Consider the following 23,981-nt stretch of genomic DNA (forward strand, 5'->3'; position numbering starts at 1 on the left):
CTAATACTAATAAACTAATAACATTATATGATTTATTATAACATTTTAAATGACATTATATGGAATAATTTAATTTTAAATGGATAAAAATACAGGTACAATATTATCTCACAATACTATTTAAGTAATGACATTGCATCACATATTCATTCATTCATTCATTCATTCATTCATTCATTCATTCATTCATTCATTTTCCTTCGGCTTATTCCCTTTAATCATCAGGGGTCGCCACAGTGGAATGAACCACCAATTTATTCAGCATATGTTTTAGACAGCGAATGCCCTTCCAGCTGCAACCCATCACTGGGAAACACCCATACAATCTCACATTCATAGACATACACTATGACCAGTTTAGTTTACCTAATTCACCTATAGCGCATGTCTTTGGAGTGTGGGGGAAACTGGAGCACCCTGTGGAAACCCACATCAACACGGGGAGAACATGCAAACTCCACACAGAAACGCCTAATGGTTTAACCGGGACTCGAACCAGCGACCCTCTAGCTGTGAGGTGACAGTGCTAACCGCCAAGCCCCAGCACTGACACACCACAGATAAAATCTACTTTTATTTGGCAAGGTGTTAATGTAAAGTGTTGCAACATATGTGTGTGTGTAAAGAATTAGATCTGATGCTTACAGGTACCTGGCTGGCCAGACTGAAGTTGTTGGCAGGGCTGCGTTTCTTGCCGCCGGCGCTGTTGCCAAGGCTACTGTTAGACGCACTGCTGGCAGAGTTCTTCCTCTTTCTTCTCTTGGTTGTGGTCTGTCGAGTGGGCTCTACACACACAGCAGAGGATTAATAAAACACAGACACATCCACACTCACAAACATGCAGTTGAAGTCTGAATTATTAGCCCTCCAGAATAATTAGCCCCCTGTATATTTTCCCCCATTTTCTAAACATAATACTTTTATAGATCATAGTAGTATATGAAGTTTTATAGTTCATAATAGTCTCATCTCTAATAACTGATTTATTTTATCTTTGTCATGATGACAGTAAATAATATTTGACTAGATATTTTTCAAGACACTTCTATACAGCTTAAAGTGACATTGAAAGGCTTAACTAGGTTAATTAGGTTAACTAGGCAGGTTAGGGTAATTAGGCAAGTTATTGTATAATGATGGTTTGTTCTGTAGACAAATGAAAACAAATATAGCTTAAAGGGGCTAATAATTCTGACCATAAAATGGTGTTTAAAAAATGTAAAACTGCTTTCATTCTAGCCGAAATAAAACAAATAAGACTTTCTCCAGAAGAAAAAATATTATCGGAAATACTGCGAAAATTTCCTTGCTCTGTTAAACATCATTTGGGAAATATTTAAAAAAGAAAAAAAGAGAAGGGCTAATCATTTTGACTTTAACTATATATTACATAGGGAAAGATGATCACATGCATCATGCTTTTATTTTCTTTGTAAGAAAGAATCAGAGATCCAAACATCTCCCAAGACATGCACTAGTAAGAGAAAACCTTGGCTTTCCTTTGCATAAATGCTCAACAGTGAACTGCAGATGTTTGTCAATGCTTTTAATTTCAATAAACGGAACACTACTTTCATGTGAAAGGCATTTTTTGAAGCTTGTTTTCAAGTTACATTTTGTGCTATGCAACAAATATACAAAGTCAAAGTCAAAATGATTCGCCTTCCTGATTAATTTGAATTCTTTTGAAAACATTTCCCAAGTGCTGTTTAATGCAAGATTTTTAATGCCGTTTTTAAACATTGCAGCCAATCAGGGGCTAATAATAATGACCTTAAAATTGTTTTTAAAAGTGTAAAAACTGCTTGAATTCCAGTCAAACTCAAACAAACAATACTGTACTTTCTCCAGAAAAAAATTATTATTAGGAAATACTGTGAAAACCTCCTTGCTTGGATAAACATCACTTGAGAAATATTTGAAAAAGTATCAAGATTTCACAAAGGGCTAAAAATTGTGCCCTCAACTGCATGTAATTACAGTAGTATGAAATGATGCAATTAAACTGTATGTAATTAAAAGTGTTTCATTGATTTATGTTTTAGGAATATTAATACTGCTTTTGTCATGCTTATTGTCTGTTTGCTGAGCATCCATGATTCACACTGAATTTTTAAAAACATTTCATAAACACAGAATGCAGTATTCACTATTAAAAGGTGATTCTGAAGATGAGAGCAGTACCTTTTTTGTGATTTGTGGGGAATATTTCGGTTTTGAAGTTCTGCGGGTGTCCAGCTGAAATCATATTCAAACATTTACTTTCCAGATAATGTTTTTGATAAATAGAGGACAACAGCAAATGTAAACTGGATGACTGTAACCTTGTAAAATATGCAAACTAGGGGTGTCCAAATGAATTGTTTCTTCAGTGCACCGCGATGCAGATGACGTTCACACACACAAACACACACATTTATCAGTGTATAAATGCGACCTTCTTTCCTTCCTGTTAAACGCTCTTTAGGCTTGAGGAGAATGGGAGGAAAGAGGGAAGCGAAGCTCATAAGAAAACTACAATTACAGGAGATCTTCTGCATGTGACCACGACTATCTAGTGGACTACTGAGGGCGGCGCAGGGTTTCCCCCACAGGGAGCGGATGGAGGATGTGTTTTCAGTCTCGTGTGTGTCATGCTGTCACACTCTGCAGGAAAAACTCCTCCACAAACAACTGTAAATCACTGATATTGATTGATTTTGACCCTGTGAGGGAAATATAAGAGACGTCAAACACTGCTGCTATCTCCGCTGATGTCTAATCCCTATTGATGACATCTGACAAACGCAGTGTGTTGAAGAGCTTTGTCTTTTAGAGAGAGAGCATGGGTTTGAAAATAAGATGTCCATGATAGAGATATTATACTGTTATTAACTTGTACATTTGATACACATATTAATATGTGGACTCTTTGATGACTTTTGAATCGATATGCAGTGATGTAAAAATATTTAGACTGGACAAGTAGAAATACAAATGTTGTTTATTGTAAATGCAACTATAATTTCAGTTTGTTAATTCATTCATTCATTCATTTTCTTTTCAGCTTAGTCCCTTTATTAATCAGGGACCACCACAGTGGAATGAACCACCAACTTATCCAGCATGTTTTACACAGCCGATGCCCTTCCAGCTGCAACCCATCACTGGGAAACACCCATACACACTCATTCACACACATATACTACGGACAATTTAGCTTACCCAATTCACCTATATCGCATATCTTCGGACTGTGGGGGAACCTGAAGCCACCGCGTCACCCCCCAGTTTGTTAATATAATTATATTTATATAATTATATTATTTTCGGTTCTTTTTCAGGCCTCAAAAATGTTACATTTTAAGAATTTGTAGTAGAGGAGAACAACAAAATAAAAATAAAAATAAATACTGCATTGGACTTAATAGTTACACTTGCAAAAGACTGACTTTTGATTAATTTGACACTGATCTTTTTAAGGTATTTTATATTTCAATAGAATATAAAACTGTGTCATTTATTTTTGTTTATAAATAAATAAATAAATAAATAAATATATTATAAAAATATTTATATTTAAATAAAATATATCAATTCATTAAATTAGTTAAATAAATGTAAATAAATAAAATTAAATAAATATAATAAATAGATACATTTAAATGACTAAAATAAATTAGTTAATAAATAAAAAGCATAAATAAGCATAAATAATAATAAAATAAACAAATAAATAAAATATAAAATAAATTATATTAAAATAAAATAAATCAATTTATTACATTAATTAAATTAATGTAAATAAAATAAAACTATAATAAATAAATATAATAAATAGATACATTTAAATGAATAAAATAAGTCAATTAATAAATTAAATGAATGATTTTGAAGCATAAATAAAATAAAATGTAAAATAAACTATATTAAAATAAAATAAATGAATTTATTAAATTGGTTACATACATTTAAAATAAATTAAATTAAATAAATAAATTTTAATAAAATGAAATTAACTAAAAACAAAATAAATAAAAAAATAAATAAATAAAATAAATGGATCAATTTAAATGAATAAAATAAATTAATTAATACATTAAATAAATGATTTCTGAAGCAAAAGTAAAATAAAAGTTAAATAAATTATATTAAAATAAAACAAATAAATGTATTAAATTAGTTAAATTTTAATAAAAAAAAGAATATATATATATTTAAATGACTAAAATAAATAAATTAATAAACTAAAAAAGCATAAATAAAATAAAATACACACTAAATTATATTAAAATATAATAAATCAATTTATTAAATTAGTTAAATAAATTAAAATAAAATAAAATTCATTAACTAAATAAAACAAATAAATCAATTTAAATGAATAAAATAAATTAATTAATAAATTAAATTAACGATTTCTGATTAATATAAAAACAACACATACTAAATTCAATGAAAATATACAAATAAATAAACAGATTAATTATTTAAATAAATAAATAAATAATTATATTTATCTTTTATTTATTTACATTATATAATATCCTCAAAAATACCCTTAAAATATACAAAAAAACAATCTAAAAGAATCTTTTCTTTTATTGCCATGACATTCACAACACTTTTAAGTTTGAGTTTTTGGGGTCACTGTAAAGCTTGCAGGATCTGTGTAATCCAGCTAAAAGTGTAAAATCACCCCAGGGAGCTAAGTAAAAGCCTAAAGAGCCTGACGTTAAACAAACAAACAAACAAACAAACAAACAAACATGTACGCACACACAAGCGCATTGTAACTGTAGAGAAATGTTCTGATACCTGGAGGAGCCACCATTCTCTGCCACTTCTGGAACAGGCAGGTTTTCAGACAGTCTCTGGGACTGAGGTTGTAGGTCTTGTGTCGAGACATGAGCTCCTGCATGGGCTCCAGAATGACACACAGCTGAAACACACAAACACACACCAGCACTTACTGTCACTTTCTCCATTTGAAACATCAAACTACATTATCATTTAAATCACACAGCGGGTGGCCTGCAATATACAAGGAAAAACTCACAAATAATCTTCACTGACAGCATCACAACCCAACGCCGCTTCAGATCTGCTAAAATAATAAGCTGATTTATGCTTTGTTTTTGTATTTAAAGTTTGTTCTATTACACTTCGACATTTTTAAATCTCACAAACAAAAGACTTTTACCTGCACTTTTCCACCAAAATAAAAGCTTTCAGGTTTAATGTTTGTAAGAACAGAACTCCCCCCACACCATAAATATTGCTTATGTAATTTTTGTCCTGTTGTCTATAATATTCATAATAAATAATACTAATAACAATAAAAGAATAATACATAAATAATAATAATAATAATAATAATAATAATAATAATAATAATAATAATAACAGTAATTTTACTGCTGTTGTCTATACTAAATAAATAAATAATTCTTATTGCTATAATTATTATTACATAAAAAACGTAATCATTAATTATATTTTTGATTGATATTGATAGCACAATCGCCTCACAGCAAAAAGGTCGCTGTTTCAAGCCTCGACTGGGTCAGTTAGCGTTTCTGTGTGGAGTTTGCATGTTCTCCCCGTGTTCCCGTTGGTTTCCTCCGGGTGCTCCAGTTTCCCCTACAGTCCAAACACATGTGCTATAGGTGAATTGGGTAGACTAAATTGTCCGAAGTGTATGTGTGTGAATGAGTGTGGATGGATGTTTCCCAGAGATGGGTTGCAGCTGGAAGGGCATCCGCTGCGTAAAAACATGCTGGATGAGTTGGCGGTTCATTCCGCTGTGGTGATCCCGGATTAATAAAGGGACTAAGCCGAAAAGAAAATGAATGAATGAATGAAATATAGATAAATACTATGACACATATTAATTTCTTAATTCTTTAGTTCTATACAAAAGTGATATATTTATAATAATAATAATAATAATAATAATAATAATAATAATAATAATAATAATAATAAGTATTATTATTATAAATGTATTAGATAAAATATATATATCATGATTTAAATAAGTATAAATTAAGCTATGTAGTAGTATTATTGCAAATATTATTTAAATTATATCAAATAATATAATTTATAATATTATAAATATTACATTATAATTATAAAAATTCTGAAATACAGTTATACACAATAATCCTTCTTAATTTCTGAATTATTTACTGATGATATATTTATAATAATAATATTATTAATAATAACAATTATTATTTAGTCATTATGTATATTTATGAGTATATTTAATAGAATTACTGCAAATATTATTAATACATTTTATGATAATAATACCAAAAGTCGTATAATAATAATAATAATAACAACAACAACAACAACAACAACAACAACAATAATAATATCATGTGGTCTGATTTACTCATTAATTTTTCTAATCAAATAAATAAAAAACTATATATATATATATATATATATATATATATATATATATATATATATATATATATATATATATATATATATATATATAAATAACTATGTCAGTCATGTAAAGTGACTTTTAAAAGCACAGAATTACCTCTCGTTTTTCTCTGAAATGTCCATAATTTTAGAGATTTAACAATGTTATCATTTAAATCACACAGTGGCGTCCTGACATTGACTCGTATCCACACACACACACACACTGGCGTATATCCTCTTCACTTCCACATGCTCAGGGAAACAATCTCTGGATGCGGGCCACAAAAACTGGGCTATTTCTGGCCTGAATGCGAGGAAACCTACAAACTTCCTGGTCCATCTCGCCGGACAGTGCTTTTTCTCGTGTCCGAGCTCCGGAAACATGCATTCACTGATAATCACGCTCAAACAAATGCAGTTTTTTCAAGCAGTGCTAATGAGTCACTTTTACACTGTATTTTTACAGCGCGCTGAAGTAAAGATCGTGAGAAATGACCCCGGTGGGAGGAAAAATGATCTTGTTTACAGGAATACAGAAATCACTGAGCTTGACCTCGCAATTAACTCAGTCCAAATATTATGAATAATCTCTTTCTGTCAGAGGGCAATGATCAGGTTTGGGTTTTAAATATGAAAACGTGACAAATTAAAGATGCATATTTGATATATCTGATTTTAGATGTGTAAATACAGTTGAATTATTAGCCTTCATGAATTAGTAGCCACCTTGTTTATTTTTTTCCCAATTTCTGTTTAACAGAAGGATTTTTTTTCAACACATTTCTCAACATAATAGTTTTAATAACTAACTGATTTCTCTTATCTTTGCCATGATGAAGGTAAACATAGACGTTGCTAGGCCTATTTTAGGGGGGCTGTAGCTCCCCTATACTTCAACTCAGCCCCCCTAAAACGTTTGCGATTAGCTCATAAACTGTACACTAAATTATCTTCTCAGTCCCCTTCAAATTTGATATGAAAACAGCGGAAGAATTCAGCTCCTCCTCGTCTTTCGGTTTTCATTTGATCAGCAAACCACAGCCGTGCAGAGTGAGAGAACAAGGTCTGTGTTTATCGATAGATTGTTATAATATCTGCTTATTTGCAGTTCTTTGCTATAGATACACTTGTATAACTTGTACCCCAATGTCATGGAGGAGCAATCGGGTTTCCCATCTACTGTTTTATCGGTGCTCACCTCATAAACACAGCTGTTTCCTCGAAAAAGTAGCTCTTATCGAACATGACGCTATTTTAATTTTAAAATTAACTACCAATACAGTGACAGAACTTATAGAGAATGAGCTCATTTTAACTGTCAGAGTCACTGACAGAGATAGAAACATTGTGTGCTGACTAGTATTAAAAAATGGTATTTATTATTTTGATTCAGATCATGAAATATGTGAATTAGCCTGTAAGTTTAAAAATATATATATTTAAATTTGCACTTTAATTAGAAAAGTGGAAGTTTTATTTATTTAATACATGGAAACAAAAATGTACTTAAATATAGAAAGTGTTTTTTACTACGGTAAACAGGTGTGTTGAGCCTATTTGGCTCATTCAGAACTCAAATGGCTATCTTAGTTTTTGCAGTACAGTGGATTACTGCTAGTTTAGCATACAACCCTTCCATATTAACCATTTTTACTTTTATTAATTTCTTCTCATTAAATTACTACTTATAAATGTAGTATTAGCATATATATATATATATATATATATATATATATATATATATATATATATATATATATATATATATAAATAATTTTTTTTACCTCAGGAGCTGAGCCCCCCTAAAATGAAAATCCTAAAATCACCCCTGACAGTAAAGAATATTGTACTAGATATTTTTCAAGTGACATTTATGTCCAGTTTCACAAACAGGGGTTAGATTAAGCCAGGGCTAGGCCACATTTATAAAAATGGCCTTATGTTACTGGCGTGCACCTGGAGACGAAAAAAATGACACTGACATATTTTAAGACATCTCACCGCAAGTAATTTTGAGCTGAGACAGCTCAAACATGCAATTTAATCGTGACCAGCCTTAAACCTTGTTTGTGAAACAGGGGGTTAAAGTCTTAACTAGGTTAATTAGGAGAGTTTGGGTTATTAGGCAAATCATTGTATAATGATGGTTTGTTCTGTAGACAATTGAAAAAAAAAAACAAAAAAAAACCTTAAGGCGGCTAATAATACTGACCTTAAAATGCTTTTAAAAATTTTTAAAACTGCTTTTATTCGAGCTGAAATTAAACAAATAAAATTTTCTCCAGAAAAAACAATATTATCAGACATACTGTGAAAATTTCCTTGCTCTGTTCAACATCATTTGGGAAATATTTAAAAAAGAAAACTAAATTCAAAAGGGGGTTAATAATTCTGACTTCAACTGTACCAAAGTAAAAGTGTAACCATGATTTCTTTTTTTAAACATGGATTATTTTGTATACCTGTCATTTTACTAAATATTTAAAAAAGAAAAAACACGTGGGCGAATAATTTTGACTTCAATTGCGTTTTGATGTTAAGAACTCTGACTCTTTCGGTTATTCTTATAAGTTTGATGTATCGAATCTTTTAATAGAACAAAAATAGATTAATCTCAATAAATAGTACCTTGTTTATTTTTACTGTAAAAAATATTGATTCAAGTTTTTTTTTAAATGATTTAAAAGTTTTTTTAATACATTTGTATAATTGATAGAACAATCGCCTCACAGCAAAAAGGTCGCTGGTTCAAGCCTCAGCTAGGTCAGTTGGCATTTCTGTGTGGAGTTTGCATGTTCTCCCCGAGTTCGCGTTGGTTTCCTCTGGGTGCTCCGGTTTCCCCTACAGTCCAAACACATGTGCTATAGGTGAATTGGGTAGACTAAATTGTCCGAAGTCTATGTGTGTGAATGAGTGTGGATGGATGTTTCCCAGAGATATGTTGCAGCTGGAAGGGCATCCGCTGCGTAAAACATATGCTGGATAAGTTGGCGGTTCATTCCGCTGTGGTGACTCCGAATTAATAAAGGGACTAAGCCGAAAAGAAAATGAATAAATGAATTCATGAATGAATGAATGTTTAATTTGTTATTAATAATCATATTACTAATAATGTAATACTAATAATATATTTCATTTCTCAACAAATCATAAATTCACTGAAAAAAAACATTCAGTAATATTTTTTCATAGTTAATTTAGTAAATTAATCCTTTTTCTTTATTAAGTATACTTAAAATAAGGGCGTCACGGTGGCGCAGTGGGTAGCATGATCGTCTCACAGCAAAAAGGTCGCTGGTTCGAGCCTCGGCTGAGTCAGATGGCATTTCTGTGTGGAGTTTGCATGTTCTCCCTGTGATCGCGTAGGTTTCCTCCGGGCGCTCTGGTTTACCCCACAGTCCAAAGACATGTGGTATAGGTGAATTGGGTAGGCTAAATTGTCCATAGTGTGTGTGTGTGTGTGTGTGTGTGTGTGTGTGTGTGTGTGTGTGTGTGTGTGCGTGTGTGTGTGTGTGTGTGTCTGAATGAGTATGTATGGATGTTTCCCAGTGATGGGTTGCAGCTGGAAGGGCATTCGCTGGGTAAAACATATGCTGGATAAGTTGGCGGTTCATTCCGCTGTGGCGACCCCTGATTAATAAAGGGACTAAGCTGAAAAGAAATGAATGAATGAATGATATTATCAGACCTTAAGTTTAAGTTAAATAAAAATAAAATGGCATTTAATTATGTAAATAGTTTTTAGTTGGTGCTAAGCAAATTTATAGGATGGAAACCCTGCCCTCAATTAAATTGAGTTCATCCAATGAGTTATTTTTTTGAATGTATGCAGCATATACAACTGTATGAGCCATAGCTGATCATGTGCAGTGAAGTACATACAGTGCAAAACCCCTCTGTCCCGTCCAACAGTGTAAAACACAGGTGTAGATGTGCCTGAAGGCCCACAGACATGCTGTTAAAGACCTGCATCTAATCCCAATTTAATTCTCAATTCGGCTTAAGCTGCGCCGCTGCATTTTAACTCAGCGTTTATAAGTAAGCGTGTGCATTTAAAGCGTGAAACAACAATAGAGAAAGACACACTCAATGTAAGAAATAAAACGTCTGTTTCAGAAACCTTGTGTTATGAAGCGGACAGGAGACAGAGGTAAGGAAACGTTAGGGTGTTTATTAAATGACAACAAGGAGCACATGAAGGATAGCCAGGAGGATCAGGAATGATGTTGGGGTCTTTTCCTCCGTGGCTGGGTAACAGGAATACACGAGGATGGACAGCACACACCAGATACAGCTGACAGAGGATGACACAGACTTGGAAGGACTGGAAGACAGGACGATTCGGGAGGACCAGGAAGACTAGGAGGAATACAAAGAGAACAGGTAAGTAAATCGTTTGTTTTAGCTGAGGATGACTACGCTGAGTGGTCGCTCAGTTGTCCGCTTTCGTCGAGACGAGCCCGGACAATGAGCGACTGGAGTGCTGTGCTTTTATCTGGTGCTCGTGAATGTGATGCAGCTGTGTGCTCATTAGAAGTCAGGTGATGGTGATCTTCGTGAGTGGGGGTCGTGAGAGCCTGACCAATCCATGACAGTACCCCCCTCCCCAGGGCCCGCTCCTGAGGGCCGACACCTCCGACGCCGTGGTGGTCTCCCTCTGCCTCTAGGCGCTGGGAACTCAGGGTGGCTCTCATGAAACTCCACCATGAGACTAGGATCGAGAATATCAGCTCTGGGAACCCATGTCCTTTCTTCGGGGCCGTACCCTTCCCAGTCCACCAGGTACTCCAACTGGCCACCACGACGTCGGGAACGCAAGATCTCCTTCACTGCGTAGACGGCTCCTTCTTCTAGGAGCAGTGGAGGAGGGGGTTCCTCTTCGTGGTCAGGCTCTGTGGAGGGAAGAACAGGATCGTGATAGGGTTTCAGGAGTGATACGTGGAATGTAGGGTGAATACGGTAGTGAGAGGGTAATTGTAGTTTGTAGGTGACGGGGTTAACCTGTTCCACGATGGTGAAGGGACCAACAAATCGGGGACTTAACTTGCGAGAGGGCAGTCGCATGCGTATGTCCCGGGTGGATAGCCACACCTTTTGTCCGGGTGTGTATCTGGGTTCTTCAGACCTTCTCCTATCGGCGGTTACCTTGCTTCGACGGACTGCCCTCTGCAGATGTTGATGAGCCTCGTCCCAGACTCTCTCGCTCTCCCGGAACCAGTGATCCACTGCGGGGACATCAGATGGTTCGCCATCCCAGGGAAAGAGCGGTGGTTGGAAGCCCAGGACGCACTGGAATGGCGTGAGTCCGGTGGAGGGTTGCCGCAGTGAATTTTGGGCATATTCTGCCCAGCCCAAATACTGGCTCCAGGAGTTCTGGTGACCACTGCAGAAGGTCCTCAGGAACCGTCCCACCTCCTGAATCTTCCTCTCTGTCTGCCCGTTGGTTTGGGGATGATATCCAGAAGAGAGGCTGACGGCCACACCTAGGAGCTTGAAGAAGGCTTTCCATAGACGTGAGATGAACTGTGGACCTCTGTCCGACACAATATCTTCTGGAATACCAAATGACCTGAAGACTTGATTAAAGATATTGTCGGCAGTTTCAAAGGCTGTGGGAAGACCTTTCAGAGGGATTAGTTTGACAAACTTTGAGAATCTATCTACTATGACTAGAATACAGGTATTACCTTCTGACGAAGGGAGGTCAGTGATAAAGTCCACTCCTAGGTGTGACCAGGGACGGTTCGGAATCGGCAAGGGATGGAGCTTTCCAGCGGGTAGATGACGTGGGCTCTTGGATTGGGCACAGTCCTTACAGCCCTGAACATATTGCCTCACATCCCTTGCCATGTTTGGCCACCAGAATCGTTGGGAGACTAGCGAGAGAGTATTGTTGATCCCTGGATGTCCAGTGCCTAGCGAGGTATGTAAGGAGTGGATCAGATCTACCCGGTGTTCAGGTGGTATGAACCTGCCGATGAGGAGGGCATCCCGGCGGAGCAGGGGCTTCCGGAGTGGCAACGACTGGAGGAGCGTTCCAGGTGATCGGACAAATGGAGATGTGTTCGGGAAGAATCTTCGTTGGGAGTTCTTCATGATCGTGATGCTCGTGTAAACGAGAGAGAGCGTCTGCTCTTAGATTCTTGGGTCCTGGACGATAGGAAATGGAGAAATCAAAACGTGAGAAGAAAAGTGACCATCTGGCTTGACGTGGACATAGTCTCTTGGCCTCTTTGATGTATTGGAGGTTTTTGTGATCTGTGATCACCTGGAACGGATGTTTGGCTCCCTCCAACCAGTGACGCCACTCCTCCAAGGCTAGCTTGATTGCTAGAAGCTCCCTGTCTCCTATGCTGTAATTCTGCTCCGCCGGGCTCAACTTCCGAGAGAAATAGGCACAGGGATGCAGTCGGGGCGGTGTATCATGATGTTGAGATAATACTGCCCCGACGCCGGTGGTGGATGCGTCCACTTCCACCACGAAAGGAAGATTTGGGTCAGGATGAGTCAGGAGTGGGGCCCTTGTGAACTCCTTCTTAAGAAGGCGGAAGGCTGCGGCTGCTTCTTTGGTCCACTCCAGTCCTTTGGGTTTACCCTTGAGGAGATTAGTGAGAGGTGATGTAATCCTGCTGTAGTCCTTGATAAACCGTCTATAAAAGTTAGCAAACCCAAGAAACCTCTGGAGCTCCTTAATGGAAGTGGGTTCTGACCAGGATAGAACAGCCTCAATTTTCTTCCCATCCATACGTATACCGGTTTGGTCAATGATGTATCCCAAGAAATGAATCGACTTCTGGTGGAATGAGCATTTCTCCGCTTTGAGGTAGAGGTGATGTTCTCTCAATGTGTGTAGGACCTCCGCAACGTGTTGGCGATGTTCGGCCTCACTCCGGGAGTAAATGAGGATGTCATCTATGTACACTATTACACAGTGGTGAAGAAACTCCCGGAGGACTTCATGAATGAAGTTTTGGAATACGGAGGGGGCATTGACCAGACCGTAAGGCATGACCTCATATTCATAGTGGCCAGTAGGGGTCACGAATGCTGTCTTCCATTGGTCCCCCTCACGTATTCTTATCAGATTATACGCGCTGCGGAGGTCCAATTTAGTGAAGACTTTAGCTTCTCGGAGCTGTTCCAAAGCGGCTGGTACCAGAGGAAGGGGATATCGGTATTTTACTGTACCGTTATTTAGGACCCTGTAGTCGATGCATGGACGCAGCCCTCCGTCCTTCTTGGCCACAAAGAAGAAGCTTGAGGCGGCTGGTGATTTTGAGTGACGTATGTACCCCTGACTCAGAGCCTCCCTTATGTAATCTTCCATTGCCTGATTCTCTGGAAGCGAGAGCGGGTAGATCCTACCTCTTGGCAACTGGGCATCTGGAACTAGGTCGATCGCGCAGTCCCATGGCCGATGCGGCGGTAGCTGGGAAGCTCTCTTGGGGCAGAAGACATCTTGAAAGGAGCTGTACTCCTTAGGAATGTGGATAGACTGCTTCTCAGGAGGGCTCTCGACCGATGTTGCAAACAAAGAAATGGGGTTCCGACCTTGAAGAGGGAGATTTGGAAAACAGGCAGGTGTACATCCAGATCCCCATTTCTTTATCTCTCCTGTGCCCCAAGAGATGATGGGATCGTGCTTCACCAGCCACGGGCGCCCTAGAATGATGTCCATATTTGCACCCTCCAGAACCAGAAATTGAATCCTCTCTTGATGTAACAACCCCACTTGAAGAAGGATGTCTTCGCATTGTCGATGGATACGGGTCGAAGATCGAGTGCACTGGGTTATCGGTTGTATCTGGTATATATGCGAGGACGCCTCAGTACGGAGGTGGAGTTGACGACAGAGGGATTGGGAGATGAAGTTCCCTGCTGACCCGGAGTCGATGAGGGCTGTGACAAGGAGAGAAATAGAGGCAGTAGTTATTTGTACGGTGGTAGTAAGTGGTTTACATTGTTCAATATTCGTACTGAATACACTCACTGAAGTCCGAATGGGACGAAGGGGACACTCCATACGGGTGTGTCCACTGACACCGCAGTATAGACACAGACCCCGGGTCAGCCTCCTCTGTCGTTCCGCTGATGTCAGTCTTCCAGACTCTATTATCATGGGTTCTGGTTCTGGAGAGGCTGTTGACTCAGGCGATTGGAGGAGTGCAGACGAGGGGGTGATGGTGTCCTGTTGATAGGAACGGAGACGATCGGAACATCGGAGAGAATGTTGGATGAATCTCTCCAGACCCATTGTATCATCTAATGTGGCCAGTTGGATTCGGAGAGTGGGTTCCAAGCCGAGCCGGTACGTGGTCAACAACGATCTCTCATTCCATCCACTTGCAGCTGCTAGAGTGCGAAACCGGAGAGCATATTCCTGTGTAGATAGAGTACCTTGCTTTAGATGATACAGCTGCTCTCCAGCGGCTACTTCCCCATCAGAACGTCCAAACACCTCTTTGAAATACTCCGTGAAGGTAGTGATGGAATTCATGACCGGCCCGGCTTGGTTCCAGATCGTCTCAGCCCATTTAAGTGCAGGTCCAGAGAGTAGAGATACGATGTAGGCGATCTTCGACTTATCTGTGGGATATAGAGAAGGTTGCATTTCGAATATGAGGGAACATTGTAACAGAAAACCATTGCACTCCCCCGCTCCGCCTGAGTAGGGCGCTGGTCGGGCCATGGGACTGGAAGGAAGGGCCGAAGAAGAAACTGTGGAGGCGGAAGTGCTCGGTGCTGGTGGTGCGTTGGAAAGTGGAGCTGGTGGCTGTAGAATCCGCTTCAACTGGTCCACCAGCTCTTGTAAGTGATCGGGGGTGCTCATGTTGTCGTCGTTATGGGTCCGGGCTTCTGTTATGAAGCGGACAGGAGACAGAGGTAAGGAAACGTTAGGGTGTTTATTAAATGACAACAAGGAGCACATGAAGGATAGCCAGGAGGATCAGGAATGATGTTGGGGTCTTTTCCTCCGTGGCTGGGTAACAGGAATACACGAGGATGGACAGCACACACCAGATACAGCTGACAGAGGATGACACAGACTTGGAAGGACTGGAAGACAGGACGATTCGGGAGGACCAGGAAGACTAGGAGGAATACAAAGAGAACAGGTAAGTAAATCGTTTGTTTTAGCTGAGGATGACTACGCTGAGTGGTCGCTCAGTTGTCCGCTTTCGTCGAGACGAGCCCGGACAATGAGCGACTGGAGTGCTGTGCTTTTATCTGGTGCTCGTGAATGTGATGCAGCTGTGTGCTCATTAGAAGTCAGGTGATGGTGATCTTCGTGAGTGGGGGTCGTGAGAGCCTGACCAATCCATGACACCTTGAAAGACTCTTCTTTATTTTTTTCCCTCTCGCTTCTCCCAGCAGTTCGCTATAAACAAGTTTGTTTGTGCTGAGCTGGAGCTCGACGCTCAGAGAGACCCACAATGCCGCAGCTCAGCCGGGAACGCTCATTAATGTTATGCTAATTTTCTCGATCCAATTCATTTTCTCTTACTCTCTTGTTCTTTCATTTGCAAAAGCGAGCTGTCACTCATACTCAAATCACCAGAATAAACAAAGCCAACGCGAAAGCTGCCTAATAAATTCTGCGCACACACATGCACACACACAGTCACATACAAATGTTCACATTTACATGCGTATTTGACATTGTGTTTTGTCAATATCGAAGCACACACTACTGATAACAGTAATATCTAAAAATGAAAAGGAATTACCACGTTTTTGTTAATGTCACTAGATTATTGCAGTGTCTTTTAGAATTAAACTTTAATACACAAAACAATGTGTTACTGGTCAAAATAATGAAATACTGTTTACAACAAGAATCATTTGATGACATTAACAGACTCTATTTAAAGCGTTCAGCACAGACCCAAAATGCTTATTCATTACAAATCTCAATCTTAATTTTTTTACATTTGGACACTTTGACCACCACTATAATAATTATTTTAAATATAATAAAATTGTGTTGTTCACTTACAATTATCTATCCATCCATCCACATATATATATATAGTCAGAATTATTAGCCCCCCTGAATTAGTAGTCCCCTGTTACTTTTTTCCCCCCCATTTTCTGTTTAACGGAGAGAAAATTTTTCAATACATTTCTAAATAATAGTTTTAATAACTCATCTCTAATAACTGATTTATTTTATCTTTACCATGATGACAGTAAATAATATTTGACTAGATATTCAAGACACTTATATATAGCTTAAAGTGACATTTAAAGGCTTAACTAGGTTAATTAGGGTTAATTTGGCAGGTTAGGGTAATTAGACAAGTTATTGTATAATGATGGTTTGTTCTGTAGACTCAGCTTAAAGGGGCTAATAATTTAGTCCCTAAAATGGCTTTTAAAAAATTACAAAACTGCTTTTATTCTAGCCAAAATAAAACAAATAAGACTTTCTCCAGAAGAAACAAGATTATTAGACATACTGTGAAAATGTCCTTGCTCTGTTAAACATCATTTGGAAAATATTTAAAAAAAGAAAAAAAAAATGCAAAGGGGGGCTAATAATTATGACTTCCACTGTGTGTATATATATGTATATGTATATATATATGTATATGTATATATATATGTATATATATATATATATATATATATATATATATATATATATATATATATATATATGTATATGTATATGTATATGTATATGTATATGTATATATATATATATATATATATATATATATATATATATATATATATATATATATATATATATATATATATATATACACACACACACACAAGTTGTTTTATTTTTACATACAGTACAGTGCTCAGTATAATTGAGTACACCCCATTTTAAAAATTAATATTTGTATCTATTTCTCAGTGAATGTAGACAATGTATTTTGGTGCAATTAAACAAAACAGATTTATTAAACAGATATATTTATTACAATCATATTTTAGTCATTTTTTAGAAAGATAATACAATTAAATTCAAGCAAAATATTGCAAAATAAAATTTTTCGTATTTTTTTCTCTGTCTTTAGTATAGACTAATCTAATGTATATGCACAAATATAATATTGTATAGCTTAAAAGTTAGATTTGTGAGGGGTGTACTTATCTATGCAGAGCACTGTTTGTTGATATGCAATGGATAATGACAATATAACTGTTTTTCAGCCATAATTTGAATAATTTAAATATTATATTTAAAATGTAAAGTGTATTTACAGTTGAAGTCAGAATTATTAGGCCCCCCTTAATTATTTTGTCTTTGCCATGATGACAGTAAATAATATTTGACTAGATATTTTTCAAGAAACTTCTTTACAGCTTAAAGTGACATTTAAATGCTTAACTAGGTTAACTAGGTTAACTAGGCAGGTTAGGGTAATTAGGCAAGTTATTGTATAACGATGGTTTGTTCTGCAGACACACAAAAAAAAAAAACAAAAAAAAAAACAAACAAACAAAAAAAAAAAAAAAAAATCGCTTAAAGGGGCTAATAATTTTGACCTTAAAATGGATTTTATAATATTAAAACAAATAAAACTTTCTCCAGAAGAAACAATATTATCAGACATACTGTGAACATTTCCTTGCTCTGTTAAACATTATTTGGGAAATTTTTAGAAAAGAAAAAAAAATTCTAAGGGCCACAGGACAACGGCACCAGTGTGCTCACCACTCACCAGCTTTAGTTGGAGTGGAGAGACAGTGATACAGCCAATTCATTTTTTTTTACATTTAAATTTAGATCAAAGCTATAATAGTATTTTTTGACATTCGGACGCTTTGACAGACTGCAATAATAGTTACTATTTTATATATATAATAAAATTCTATTTTATTAAGTACAGGTATGAAGAATTAAACTAAGGATCTGAGAATCCTTGTAGCAAACATATGTGTGTTTTTTCAAGAAAATAACCATTCATTTGTGTTGTGTTTTATTTTTATTTGTTTTTATTCATTTATTCTTCTTTTAATTATTTCATTTAATCATATGATCACTAGTCATTCATATAATTATCATTATATCATTTTATTGATCATTAGTTAATTATTTGATTGTTATTATTTGTCAATTTATTATGTTTTTATATTTTATTATTACTAGATTTTTAGTCTTTTAGGAGATTATTATTTCAGTTAAATATTGGTTAACAAGTTTGGGTATTGGGAGGCTCCACTGGCTTGTTGTCTGGATACTAAGAGAAACAGACATTTTTTGACAGGATCTGGCGTCCGCGGTTAGATCTTATTTATCTGGCATGGAGAGTGTGATATCACAGGTAAAAATATGTTGTTTCATTTTTACAGAAATATATCTGTAATATGGGATAACAATATAACATTATTTCAGCCATAATTTGACTATTTAATATATTAAAATTATTAAAATAAATAAAATAGATATTGACAATAAATATTTAGCAATTTCAAAACCAAACAAATAAAATAAAATAAAAACTGGGAAAAAAAGGTAAATCTGACATTAGTTTCATCTATATTTAATGTTTTTAAAATTTAAATTTAGCTCAAAGTTGAATTTTATTTTTAAATATCAATAATAATACTCTGGTCCCCCGGGCTCTGCGCTGGTTGTGGAAATTCCAAATTCAACCAAAACAATCCATTACAATTGGCTTAAGATTGGCAAGAAAAATTCGGGACATTGCAACCTGCAGAAATTGGGTAGTTAAAAAATAAATAAATAAATAAAAATATATAAAATTATCAATAATAATGTGATAAATTGAAATGCTTTTAAGTCATTCTTGCCTTCTGTGCAGTTCTAAGTTGATAACCAACTTTAACTTCTGTATTTGGTAAACAGAATACCAAAATATAACAATAGGTGTGTCTCAAATTGCATACTTATGCACTATTCTACACCATTTTGTAGTATAAAAAGTGTAAGAGGTGTGTTTACACTGAAAACTCTAAAAATAATACTCGGATGATACACTTATTCAATCGTTAAAATGAATGATGGACACTTCACACACTCAACGACTGCAGCTTTGCTCATGTAGCGGAAGGGGTGGAGCTATCGGGCGCACATGTTCGATTACATTTTTTATTTTGGATTGTGAAAGTCAAATTCCCCTACGAGGGTGATTATAGCATCTCGTGATGGTGAATGCGGTTATACTCATGTCAGGTATTATTTGGTAGTTTAGTCATTTATTTCACTAATTTGGCAACCGTCAAACCTCATCAAAGAAAAACGGTTTGAATTTCGGTGTTCCATTTGGGACGACACTACATGCATATACTATGCTGTTGAGTGTGTAAGTGCATTAGTACATAGTGTATAAGTGCAAAGTGTATAGTGTGCCATTTGGGACGCAGCTAGTGTTTTCATCTGATACATGAATGCACCATGGTATAGCCAAAAGTCTTTTTTATAAGGGAACTTGAAGTGAAATGAGCTATTTTTGCTCTGCTTACCCTGAGGTAGTTGAGGGTGAAGTTGGTCAGTCCCATACGGGTGATGTTTTTGGAGAGCTGCTCCAGGACTCCAGGATCTTGCGCCTGCAGGTGCACCAAAAATACACAAATAAAGAATAAAAATCCCCTCATCACTAGAAGAGGCCATATGATGCTTTGTAATGTTTTGCTTTTCCTCATATCTGCTGGCATATACCATCTGCAAAGATACAAAGCTTATATTTTCCCCCAAAACACTGAGAACATTGATCCACATTTACCAAAACACACCAATCCAAGTCCAGATATCACTTCTGCAAATCTCTACATCATATTTTGAAATATTATCATCATTTGAGGCTTCAGTGAATTGCACTGTTGCTGCTTTATAGCAGAATTAAAATAAATAAAATGTTCATTAAAATTAGTGGCATTACATTAATTGACCAATCACAGCACATGAGCCAATCAGAACACTTTTGGACTTTAAAGTCAGGTCTTTGTAGAAATAGGAAAATAATGTACAGTGTGTGAAAATACAGCCCAGGCTCATTGGAAATACATGTTTCGTTGCATGTTTCAGATTACAAATCCACTAGAGGGTGCTGTCCACCATTTTGCTACTATTAAATATGTTACTTAAGGTACTGTACATTTTGTTGTACATTTCAGAGACACATACTTCTTGTACACATCCAGGACAAGGTGGCGCTTGTCGTACAGGGGTGCGTTTCCCAAACAGCGATGTAACTTGCGGCTGAACTATCATAGTACGACGCGTCATTTAGGAAAAGAACAATGTAGTGACGAGTGTTTGCCAAAACTCGAAGTTTCTTTGTTATTAGTTTTTGTTTCATATTAACTGAAATATATATAAGCGGCACATAGGGCCTGTGTTTCCTTTACAAATATTGAGAGCATCGCATATTCTATTTTTAAACATAAAACCACTTACAAAAGCTAACACGTATTATAATCACATTTATAAATCACATAAATATCGCTGGTTCGAACCTCGGCTGGGTCAGTTGGCGTTTCTATGAGGAGTTTGCATGTTCTTCCTGCGCTCGTGTGCTCCAGTTTCCCCCACAGTCCAAAGACATGCGGTACAGGTGAATTGGGTAGGCTAAATTGTCTATAGTGTGTGTATGTATGTGTGCGAATGAGTGTGTATGGGTTTCCCAGTGATTGGTTGTGGCTGGAAGGGCATCCGCTGGGTAAAACTTATGCTGGATAAGTTGGCGGTTCATTCCGCTGTGGCGACCCCTGATTAATAAAGGGACTAAGCTGAAAAGAAAATGAATGAATAAATGATATTATCAGAGCTTAAGTTTAAGTTAAATAAAAATAATATTTCACTTAATTACGTAACTATTTTTTTAAAATTGGTGCTAAAATTTATTAGATAGAAACCCTGCCCTCAGATTGAGTTTATCCAATGAGTTATGTTTTTGAGTGTATGGGGTATATACAACTGTATGCATCCGCTGTGTAAAACATATGCTGGATAAGTTGGCGATTCATTCCACTGTTGCGACCCCAGATTAATAAAGGGACTAAGCTGACAAGAAAATGAATGAATAATAATGAGGCTATTTATTATAAAATTTTAAATTTCTTACTTATTAGGAAATTTAAAAATCCTACTTTCATAATAATATTAATAATATTAATGATGACGATGATGATTATTATTATTAAGTAGGATATTGTTTATTTATTTTTTTAGAAACGCACCCCAGATCAGCTAGAAAACCACTGACATAAACCCTTCCTTAAACCCAACCAATAGTGGAAGAGACAATGTACTGAAACCATTTAGGTTTACCTTGATTTTACATCGCTTTTATCTTTATATTTGTATATTTTATGATTTTTTATATTAAACGGACCACACCAGAAAAGTTGACAATATGGATATAAACCGGTGAAGTATACAAATTCAACTACAAAGTATTTTAGTGGTATTTATTTGATGTTTGCAATTATAATACTTTATTTATTGATAATATGTCCCTGTAAATATCACAACCTAGGGTCATTATTGATATGTACCCCTGTGTACATTTTTGGAGATAGTGAAATATGTCCCAAGAGGTAAATTTTTTGCAGTTTGTGTTTTCGCAAATCCATCAGAGGCCGCTGTGTATGCTTTTTCAAATCTCAAATTTCTCTTGCTTGTGCAATTCGCGCCTGCTCTTCTCACGTAAACTTCCACCAGAGGTCACTGATGACTGACTTCCTGACCGACTGACCGACCGATAACTCCACCCACCCCCTTCCCTAAACCCAACCGATAGTGTTTTCAAAAGCACCAATTGACCCACCCACTGCCTTCCCAAAACCCAACAGAGACTGTTTTCAAAAGCAATCCAGAAAAAAAAGCCCTCACCTGATTTTTACCACACTTTCAAATCTTACTACATTCTCATCTTGTTATTTACTTCTTTCATTTATTTTTGCCTTTTGTTTTACCTGCTTTCTGGAACCGTTCTTCATCAGACTCAAAACCCGTCAGCACGGTCAACACCTCTCTGTGTCTCAATTTGGCTAGCTACTGGGCAAACTGGTAAAAAAAGCAATCTACATGGACGTAAGCAGTCAGCTGGTAGTGCGAAAAGAAACAGGCGGCATCAAATAGTCATGGGCCGGTGTAAGATTCTGACTGTTTGATAACCTTGGAGAAAAAAAATTCACGGTTTCACAGTAGCACGGTATTGTGATTGCAGGTCTAATATATAATCTTTTTAAATGTCTGAGTAAAAATCAAAAACTTTTTCCCCTTTGAACACAATATATTTTATTTTTTGAAAGATTTATAATATTTTGGAGCAGTAAACACGTGAGGCTAAATAATTCAAATAAATTATTGACTTCTGCTATCTTCATTTGTTTCAAAAACACAGATTTCTTTACATTTTAAAATGGCATCTTTAGATATTTTTTCTGCTGAAGATAGTTGTCCTAAAAAACTTTTTTTAAAATGTAAATAAAAAATCTTACACATACCTTAGAAACGGTATTACAGAAAATTTTGGCTGTTTTCAAACCTTGATTTTACCAAACCACGGTATACCTTGAAAACGGTTATCGTCCCATGCCTAGCGTCAAAACACCCCATAGCATTCGTTTTAAAATCAAAATGCAGCCATATATACTGTAGATCTGGCTACATAATTCATGCTCTCCAAAAATGTCTGTTTCACAATAAGCCTGTGTTGAAATATCATTAGTGTGAAAAGGAACATAAGTTGATGGTGTTATACTGCCCCCAGTGTTCATTTGACCTAGAAACTGCAGTCAAAAGCATATCAAAGTACTTTTTTTAGGATTTCACAAAAATGTTGGCTGAAGCATGCATTTCCAAAGAGCCCGCGTTGGAACAAATTATGCATATTAACCTAATCTTACACACCCAAATAACAAAACAATGACATTAAACGGCATCAAATGACCTTTTTAAATACAAACACATTTGATTAGTCTTAATCTGAGTATTTCACATATGAATATGTGAGGATGTGTCTCCATCAATGCCTGTGGTAATTTGTGCCGCTACTTGAGATGCTAGAAAAGCAATGCGATTCATTTGAATCACTGTGATTACACTGAATACGTTTCTGATTCAGATCTGAGGGATTGAATAAGTCACTGCTTATTAATAGCGACTGTCTTAAATGTTAAAGTGCATTTTACTGTGAATTACAAACTAATGCTGTTTGCATTCTGGTAAGTCTTTGATTCATCAAGGGAAATTGTGTTTAGCAGCATGAGTAGCATCAGCCAATCACAGAGCTCCTGTTATTTGATTGGGCAGGAAAGCGCAAAGCGTAGAGCGCCTGAAATATGGATTTCTCCAATTTGCTCATATCCTCATCAGGCTTGATCACATGAGTTTGACTGAATTTGGGTGCAATTTTACCCATGTGTATCAGAATGAGACGATCAAACGTGCTGCAGGAACTTTTGCACGATCCCTGTCATAAAATCTTTCAAAGCTCTTTCTCGCTCATTCACTCTCTCTCTCTTTCTCTCTCTTTCTCCACCAGAACACAGAGCCCCAAAGGGCCCAATTTAAAAGCATGTGAGTTTCACAAGCTGCTGTGAACAAACTTTGGAAAACTAAA

At 36.3% G+C, this 23,981-nt stretch overlaps 1 protein-coding gene across 2 annotated transcripts in view; it reads right to left on the reverse strand.

The window, feature by feature from the left end:
• ldb2a (LIM domain binding 2a) overlaps positions 1–23,981 on the reverse strand; it is a 136,402-nt gene that overhangs the window by 10,295 nt on the left and 102,126 nt on the right. The window contains exons 5-8 of one of the 2 annotated variants that reach the window (XM_056472535.1): positions 19,876–19,959; positions 4,798–4,921; positions 2,185–2,238; positions 652–785 (exon numbers count right to left, since the gene is read on the reverse strand). In XM_056472535.1, the coding sequence (XP_056328510.1) occupies positions 652–785; positions 2,185–2,238; positions 4,798–4,921; positions 19,876–19,959 (396 nt within the window). Of the gene's footprint in view, positions 1–645; positions 786–2,184; positions 2,239–4,797; positions 4,922–19,875; positions 19,960–23,981 lie in introns of both variants that reach the window. The other variant, XM_056472534.1, reaches the window with a different exon arrangement.

This window comes from Danio aesculapii, chromosome 14, assembly GCF_903798145.1.
Source record: "Danio aesculapii chromosome 14, fDanAes4.1, whole genome shotgun sequence".
NCBI lineage: Eukaryota > Metazoa > Chordata > Actinopteri > Cypriniformes > Danionidae > Danio > Danio aesculapii.